Here is a 9,173-nt window from a genome sequence, read left to right on the forward strand (position 1 = left end):
CCAACTCAAGAATTAGGTCCTATATTAAGGATCGGATGAGTATTAATTAACATTAGGATAAAGTAAAAACATAGCAGTACACCAAAAAAAAAAAAGTAAAAGCGCAGTAGTACATCTTAAAACTATAAAATGTTGTATATCATGGACTAGAGCGAGGTAAATTACGGAACAAGTTACATTGTTTAAAAAACATCACAAGTTTCGCTGGTTTGGTCTTAATAAATCCACAAATAAAATAAGTGTTGCTAACCATTCAAACAAAACAACTGTCCCTTTTCTTTGACGGTACAAAGTATAAACATCAATCCGACGGCCACAATGCCAAGCTAGAGGATCTCTAGCTTCTGAGTCGACCGCCTCTATAAGCAAAGTCTCCCTCGCTCTTTCATTTCATCACCGTCTCATCATGTCTGAATATCCAAACAAGCCCCCCGGTCACGGATACGGTTACGGTTACGGTGCGCCGCCATCCGGCCAACCATATGGCTCGTCGCCGCCCTATTCCGCCAACCCCTATGGCGCTGCCCCCCCGCCGCATGGCCAAGGTAACCCTTATGCTCCGGCTGCTGCTCCTTACGCTGCACCCTACGCACCGCCTGGTCAGAAACCCCACAAAGATAACTTCCAAACCCACGGCGGCAGCAGCGGAGGCTACCCGCCGGCGTCGGCGCCTTCGTACCCAAGCCCTTTCGCGACGCTGGTGCCGTCAGCGTTCCCTCCTGGCGCCGATCCCAGTGTGATTGCCTGCTTCCAAATTGCAGATCAAGACGGCAGTGGATTGATCGACGACAAGGAATTGCAGATGGCGCTTTCCTCCTACAATCAGAGCTTCAGTTTGAGGACTGTTCGTCTTCTCATGTATCACTTTACCAACACCAACATCAGGAAAATTGGTACTCTCTGTGACATTTTATCTGTTATTTTATTTTTTTCAATTGATTATGGAATTGTGAAATTCGGATAGGGGATATTAAATTTCCCGATAAATTAAGCCGGAAGAGAATTCTCTCCGGCATGTGGTGCTAAATTTCACGGCCTCGCCGACCCGGGGCATTGTCATCTTCATTCGGCAGCAATCAACCTAAAAGATCCCCGGTGGATGCGTCGGGTCACCGCCTGGACACGTGGCGGTGGGTACTTTGGTCAGCATGCAACTGCATGTAAAATGTAAAACATGCCCTTGCTATTTTTTTAGCTTTTTAAATTTCAAATCATAACCTTTAATTTCTTAAATTTTTTTATTAAATATTAGTCCCTATTATCTAATATAAACTTAGGCTATTTTGTTTTGAAATCAAAATTTATGATTTGAAATTTAAAAGATTAAAATCAAAATAAAGATAAATTTAAGAGATTAATTTTTTTTATTTTTAAATTGTTTGCCTTTGGGTCATGCTCAGCTCGTCATCTGTTTTTCACCTCTGTGAATATATGGGCCAAAAGGTCCTAGCGTTTATATTGGGCCACCTTGCATGAATTACGCGGATCTGGTTTGGTCAACTAAACGCGCCTCCCCTTTATATTGTTTTTGTTATCCTTTTTTTATCCCGCCAGATATCTTGTTTTTATCATCAAACTTAACATAATCTTTGGTAGTCAAATTTGCTTTTATTTTGATTTTAGTCCCATAAATTTCAAATTATAGGTTTTGGTCCCTCAAAAAATAAAATGGTCTAAGTTTTTATTAGATTATAGGAACTAATATTTTAAATAAAAAGAAACTCGAGGAATCAAAACTTATAGTTTGAAATTTGGGGGACTAAAATCAAAATTAAGATAAACTTAAAAGACCAAAATTTGTATTAACCCCACCTTTTATATTATAATCTGTTGTATTGTGTCTGACTCCAAATACCTATGTTTATAAAAAATGTTGCCAACATATTATATAGGTACGGATGAATGGATATATCCACCTTTTGGTATTGACTTTAATGGGAGTGGTTTATGCGGGCCCCCATTTATTATGAGCGGAATAGTACACGCGTTGCTCTACGCTGTTTGTTACGTTTAAAACTTGAGAGTTGATAAAAGAGCAGCTCTTAAATACTCACACTTGATAATTATTTATGAGGATATCAAAATGTACTGGAATTTGTGCCTTAACTGAAACTAACTTAGCTATAACTCGACCCGGAAAATGGAGTGAGCTGACTGGAACGTGTCCTTATATTATTTATATGATATTTGGAATTTATTTACATTTTCTTTCTGTTCTTGTCATTTTAATGCAGGACCAAAAGAATTCACTTCTTTATATTACAATCTTCAGAACTGGAGGGTAATTTACTAATTTCGTCTCTGTCAATCTCAATTTGAAATTTTCTGTGTTCCTTTTCGTCACATTCTGAATTGTGAATTCTGGTCATTTCAGTCCATTTTTGAGAGATTTGATAAGGACAGGAGTGGCAAAATCGATTCATCCGAGTTGAGGGATGCACTACTGAGCATGGGGTTTGCTGTTTCACCTACGGTACTGGATTTGCTTGTCTCCAAGTTCGACAAAACTGGTGGAAAAAGCAAGGCTATTGAATATGACAATTTCATTGAGTATGATTTTTCTACTTATCCTTTTTTGTTGGATATTAACTTATCATCCTTTTAAAATTTTGTATATACGGCACCCTTTTGGACTGATTTTTCCCCGTTTCCCTTGTCTGCCGATGCAGGTGCTGTCTTACTGTTAAGGTGAGTTCCGAAGTCACGCTCAATTTTAACACGGTCATATTCATCTTGAATGGTCAATTAATAATATGATGTTTGATGTTTTATGCAGAAGTTTGTTTCTATATTGAATGGCACCCAATTCCATGATTAAAACCAAAATTTTCTTTGGCCAAAATGATTAAAACCAAATTGAACTTCCAACAACAGGATGTTTAACAATCACACTCCTCTCATTTAACCAAGGAATGACTGCACAATCTGCCAATTAATGGTTGTTAGTTTCTGGAAAGTTAAAAGGGTCTGACTTTGAATCATGTGACTTGCAGGGACTAACCGAAAAATTCAAGGAGAAGGATACCAATTACTCTGGTTCTGCAACATTCACGTATGAGTCGTTTATGCTGACTGTTCTGCCATTCCTCATCGCTTAGAAAGTATTGGCTTGCCTTTGCGATTGCTAGTTCCTGGGTTTTTAAACTGCATGTACCTCCTTTCCTTTGTGTTCAAATGTTGTAAGTAAGAAAGTTCTATGATCTTAACACTACTTCTTTTGTTTAAATGTTGTAAGTAAACAGGTTCTGAGATAGTGATGTGATCTTAGCACTGCTTTGTTTTGTAAAAATTGCCTTCTCTATCGTCTGGCATCATTACCAGTTACCAGTTCAATCTAAATAAATCAACCCTGTGATGCCAATTTTTCCCCGAATTCAAAGAATTTTAAAATTATTATTCCAGTACGTTTAATCTGGCCAAAATTGCGACTGTATCTCTGATTCAAGTGAACGATAACTTGAAAATGATGGAAGCTGTAAATCATACCAAAATGGTTTATTTGTTGTCCATCCGACAACGTCAACGGCCATACAAGGTTTTCACTTCCCTCCCTACCTTACATATTTTTATGGTCCCTTAGTATATAACCAAAGTGGTCTTCCGTCAAGTTCCTGCGTAGGCCTTGAATTTTCCTCGAATCCCTAAAATTATAAATCACAAAAATCAGAAAGCTGCTCAGGGAAGATTTAAGAATGTTAAGTAGCATTTGATTTTAAGTAATTCCGCAGATAAATCAATAATTAATCTTCAAATTTGATAGAGTGGAGTCTTAACAATAATAAGAAAACAGAGACAAGCTTGATTTACTTACATCATTAACAGCGTCCCTCAATGCTTTCACCTGCTCCCTAGAGACTGTCCTCACCTGTGATAGACGAACACAACGTATAAATACAGCAGAAGAGATTGCGATTAAAAAGTTAAAAATTGAAGCCATTCGTAGTTTAAAGGATGGTGTGAAAGTAGAGAACCTTCTTCACTATAGTCCAGACGACGCCTTCGGTGCAGGGTGGAACCGTAAGAGATCCGAGGTATCTATAATACTTCCTGCTTCCAAATTTAATGACTCCAGGGTTTAAGATTCCCAAATCTCTCTCTTCTTCACCAATGGACTTTATGTGGGGAATTAGCTGCCATTAAAAAGAAAAAGAAAAAACGAATCGCAAATTAATAACTCATACCCGATCATACGCAATCTGTTCAAGGAATTACCTGAACTTGGCTAAAGAAGCATCATGTTTTGCAGATTACTTAGCTAGGCCTGTGCATGACAAGGCTGATTATTTTTGTATCCTTATCAACTTCCACCTTTAAATGCGGAGGTGGAGATTGATGAGGGGAACTAAACGCTTGCTCTTTATACTTAAAAAAAAAAAAAAAAAAAGCATCCTGTTTGTGTCTGCACATGTTAAATTTTGTAGGGCCGAAACAAGAAACGTCAAACCTTTGAAAGCAAGGGATCAGGGCGGCCATATTCATATAAAATTCCAATAACAGCCGACTTTCCATCATCTGATTCATGAACTGCATGGAGCTCCAGGTTGAACCTGCAAATCAAATTTGAGAGAATGTGACAACACTAAGAACCCTCACGAGACTGTTCTGGTGAATCGCGTGCACCAAACTAACCTTTTCTCGTTCACCGTGTGCTCCGAAGGTGTATGCCAGTGGCACTGTACTAGTTTGTAATAAGTTCCGTTTATGTTAATCTGCCCTGCATATCCCTTCCAATGGACCTGCAAAACAACACAACGCAAACATACTTTCACATTTTACACAACACAAACATATTTTCACATTTTAACATATCATAATTCTATTGAAAAGACCTCATGACAGATATCTAAAACTGTGCAAGAGTTACTGTCGATGGAGGAATTTGCATAAATAGAATGAAAATGGGGCTACCACAATGTCGTGGCCCCTATTCTTGATGGTAGCTGGAGCAGGTTTATAGTCCCTCTTGAGTTTGCCCAAGTCTGGACAAAGTTGGACCCTTTCGTCTAGAAGATCAATGGGAGATTGCAATTTCCCAGTCCCACAGATTTTCCATTCTGGCTTCAGACTCCCCCAATTTTTTGGTCCTTTCCCGGTTTCCTCTTCGTACAGGAATGGGTGTTCATCCTCTGTCCAAAAACCAAATGAAATTCCATTCACAAAATAAAACAAACCAAAAGGAACCAGCACGATATTTCATGAGAAAGGCATTCTCCACGCGTAATCACTGCCTCGTCTTTAAGCATTAAAAGAACAAGTAACCAGTTTACTTGCAAAAATCAAGTAGAGAGAAATATTAGTAAGCAAATCATGTTCACTACGTCATGTGATCAAATTCTTGTCTGTCTACAAAAGAAAAACGCAAATCGAAGCTTTGTGAGAAAATCATCCTGAATCCGCGTAACGAAGATGCCATTATTTTGAAACCAAATATCGTACACGTGAAGAAACAGAGAATGTACTGAGAGAGAGATCATACCAACTTCTTCCTTAGTCTCATCTGCGAATAGGATAGCAGACGAACACAGAATGAGAAGGAGGACGTAAAAAATCGATCCGGGGGAAGAAAGAGAGGCCATGCTTATCGTTGATTGTGCGATGAATGAAGACTAGGTAAAGATATTGTGAGGATCATGTATATATATAGAGAGATTTAGTATACGAATCTCTTTAGTGCTTTGGTGCTGTGGGGAAGCGATCATGGCCTAAAATCTCTCGCCCCTACTATTTACGGACAAGAAATTTAACAAGGCAACTATTTCCTTTTTCGTGAGTCACGGACAAGGAGAATTTGCTTTGTTCTTATTTTCTCAATATTACCATGCTATTTTTTTTTTCCTCACATCGAACACGCCAAATTCAAATTCAAATTTACGACCTTATTAGTTGTAAACCTACTTACTAACTATTGTTGGTCTATCATACTATCGTTTATGGTAACATTTTTCCGCATCATCGTAGACTTCTGTTGCTTCTTTTGACTAGCCGTAGACTTCTGTTGCCGAAGTCTAAGGGCAGGGAATATGGTTGTTATTTTTTTAAGAAAATGTTTACATGTATAAGATGTTGTATTCTATATTTTAACATCACTGTTTTACTTATATATATATATTATATTATCACATAAATATGGTTTTTGGTTTGGTTGTAATTCTCATAAGAGAAGACAGGGGGCCAACAGCCTAAGACATGTTAAACAAAAAATCCAACAGATGTGGGGATACTGTCGTTATGCATCCCCGGGAAGGAAAGACAAGTGCAGTTAATTATAATAATTAGTGAATAACTCAAACATTATAACTATTAATTTCTTAATTATTCGGAAATTAAGTTTTCAGTTACTCGTCACAAGGTACACCGAAGGGTCCTAAACCACGATTTTGGGCGTGGGACTTTTAAACAAAAAATAACGGAGATCTTAGTCATAAGTAAATTAAATCCGGGCATGTTAAGTGGCATAACGATGTTGGGGCCAAGATAAATACTTTCTGCCGTCTATAATATATAAATGGTAAGTAATTGATTTGCATAAATTGAAAAAATTGGCTAAATTAGCTTTTTAATTATAAATGAATGCTGATTCATGAAAGAATGTGTATTCATGTTGGATGAAAACTCTTTTTATCATGTGCAGTCAATGTGAATATTTTTATTTTGAAAAAATTTATAAATTTAAAAAACAAAATAGATTAAGATTTTATATTTAAGATAAAAATAAATATTCTCACTCAATAGAATTAGAATAAATAAATAAGTTGGGATGGTTAACCAACCCTGTCTTAAATTTTCTTTTTTCAAAAAAACCCTGGTGGTATCAAGTCTTCGGTTCGGTAAAGCCCAACAAAAGAGAAGGCCAAAGATTTCATGATGCCTTTTTTGACGAGGGGAAGAAGAAAATGTCCGGGACGGACGGATCAAATTAAATTACGGGTCCCGGCATTAACAGTAAAAAGTAAAAACAGAATAATAGCATCTCCTTTTTGTTTTCTCACGTACGTTTTGTGCCTTTCTTAGCGTGACGAGTGACCCCCGGAATTTTATTTTATTTTTAATTATCCTCTTATATAAAGGAAGAAACTATTTATGGCCAATAATCTTATGGTCAGAAAAAAAAAATCCACGGTTAGTACGACGCGCGAGTTATTCTTTCCTTTGTACTGAAATTTGTGCAGCTTACAAGTCAGTAAAAGTTAGCTCAGTGGTAAATATCAAGTTATACCACTATAAAAAATTTGACTTTCAGCGGTGACATTTTCAAAAGTCACCGCTGAAAAGCTTCAGCAGCAACATTTTGTCGCCACCAAGTCGTTGCCGTAGCGACCATGGCTGAAACTTATCAGCGGCGACCAAAAAAGTCGCCTCTGAAACTCCTTTCAGCGGCGGCATTTTGTCGCCGCTGAAAGCTGATGAGTTTGCCACTCAAAAACGTCGCCACTGAAACATGAGAATCGGCGGCGACTAATGTCGCAGCGGAAGCTTGCTTCGCCAGCGACATTGTTGTCGCCGCTAAAGGTTGTTTCGGCGGCGACATTGTGGTCGCTGCTGAAGCTTGATTCGGCGGCGACTTTGTTGTCGCCACTGAAACGGTCTTCAGCGGCAACAAAAAAAGTCGCCGCCGAATCAAGCTTCAACGGCGACATATGTCACCGCTGATTGTCATTTTAATTATTTTTATAATATATTAATTATACAAAAAATTTTATTTATATTGCCGATAAATATTATTAAAAAGTTTAATAAAAATAAAGCTATATTCAGCGGCGACAGGAAGCGTCGCCGCTGAAAGAAGATTTAGTGGTGACAGTTAGTCGCCGCTAAAACCACATTCAGCGGCGACTTCCTTTGTCGCCGCTGAAAGTAGTCGCTGAAAGTCCAGATTTTTGTAATGTAATTAGCTCATTGTATAATTTATAAAATTATAAGTTCAAATCTTATCATCCATATAAAATTATTGTTACCAAATGATTTTGTAAGTATCTTTGTAAATACTCTTTAAGTATTGAGACATGTCTTGACCCTAACGAGTTTTTAAAACCTAATTTACTTAAACTCTTTTTTATTAAAAGAAAAAAAATATGAAGCTGTCTCATCTTTAGTTTAAAGCTTTTGGGCTACGTGCAACGCACTCGTGTGATAATGTATGTTGATTGTTGAGAGTGAATGGCCTAGTTATTAGTTAATACTCCTCCGGTCCTTATTATAAGACCCAATTTGACTTTTTATTTGGTCCTAATTATAAGACCCAATCCATTTTGTCTCTTATATTTATGTATTTTTTTCCAAGATAATCCTTCTAATAATGATAGTTTTAGCCAATATACTTAATTAGTAAGGATATTTTAGGAATGACAATACTTATTTATTATAAATAACCAACTTAACTTACTTCCTTAATTTCCTCAAATAAGTCAATTGGGTCTTATAATTAGGACCGGAGGAGTATGAGAATTGATCCAATGAAACTGAGGGAAAATGTTAGGGAAAAAGATTAAAAAAAATTACACTTAAATAGAGAAAATTTTAGATCAGTACTAGTGAAAATCAAAAGCTCATTCAAAACAGGTGTACTGATTTAGCATTTTCAAATGTTTGGGAAAAAAAAAAAAGTTTGCCTCTGAATGTAATTTTAAAAAAGACGAGGCAAACACGGGAGGTTAATCAAAAGCCAGAACATGGGTGCTGATAATACTTGAAATCAAGCACCACGGAATCTTGGGATTGGCCGATATATGCATTTGGGGCTTTAATAAAGTGTATCAGGAAGCCATTGTAGATGTCCATGCACGAAGTCTCCGAAGGTGGAAGCAAAGAAGATTGCAGTGCTCTAGTAAAAAGAATAGCCCTTTGATTCCCGGGTGCCAAGCACGCGTCGTGTCAGATCTTGTTGAGTAGCCCTTTTTGCTTTGATAATGATGATTCCAAATAATGTGTGATTTGCTGAGAAAAACAGGGATTAGGGAAATGGGACAAGGGCAGCTAAGGAAATTAATGCGATCTTAGTCTGACACATGTGTGTGATTGTTTGTTGGGTTTGGAATTAACTTTAAAAAAGGTGAAGCTTTGAAAGTGCTTGATCAAGATAAAAAATATAACAAATTGGCAGCACTTGTCTAGGTAGTGAGTGAAGTTATTGTTGGTTAGATTTATGCCATAACGATGTATGAATCAGGTGTTTG

At 37.2% G+C, this 9,173-nt stretch overlaps 2 protein-coding genes across 2 annotated transcripts; one reads left to right on the forward strand and one right to left on the reverse strand.

Moving 5' to 3' along the window:
• The first annotated feature begins 354 nt into the window (after positions 1-354).
• LOC114745554 (probable calcium-binding protein CML49) lies at positions 355-3,298 on the forward strand. The gene is made up of 5 exons (XM_028933716.1): positions 355-893; positions 2,235-2,281; positions 2,375-2,550; positions 2,670-2,688; positions 2,994-3,298. The coding sequence occupies exons 1-5, from the start codon at positions 407-409 to the stop codon at positions 3,096-3,098; spliced, it is 834 nt and encodes a 277-aa protein (XP_028789549.1). The 5' UTR covers positions 355-406; the 3' UTR covers positions 3,099-3,298.
• Positions 3,299-3,482: 184 nt separating this feature from the next.
• LOC114745555 (alpha carbonic anhydrase 4-like) lies at positions 3,483-5,646 on the reverse strand. The gene is made up of 7 exons (XM_028933717.1): positions 5,477-5,646; positions 4,909-5,126; positions 4,630-4,736; positions 4,445-4,547; positions 3,972-4,130; positions 3,812-3,865; positions 3,483-3,641 (listed from the first exon to the last, which is right to left on the reverse strand). Exons 1-7 carry the CDS (start codon positions 5,574-5,576, stop codon positions 3,567-3,569), a joined length of 816 nt encoding a protein of 271 aa, XP_028789550.1. The 5' UTR covers positions 5,577-5,646; the 3' UTR covers positions 3,483-3,566.
• Positions 5,647-9,173: the final 3,527 nt, after the last annotated feature.

This window comes from Neltuma alba, unplaced genomic scaffold, assembly GCF_004799145.2.
Source record: "Neltuma alba isolate B1F8T4 unplaced genomic scaffold, ASM479914v2 tig00004709_pilon, whole genome shotgun sequence".
Taxonomy (NCBI): domain Eukaryota; kingdom Viridiplantae; phylum Streptophyta; class Magnoliopsida; order Fabales; family Fabaceae; genus Neltuma; species Neltuma alba.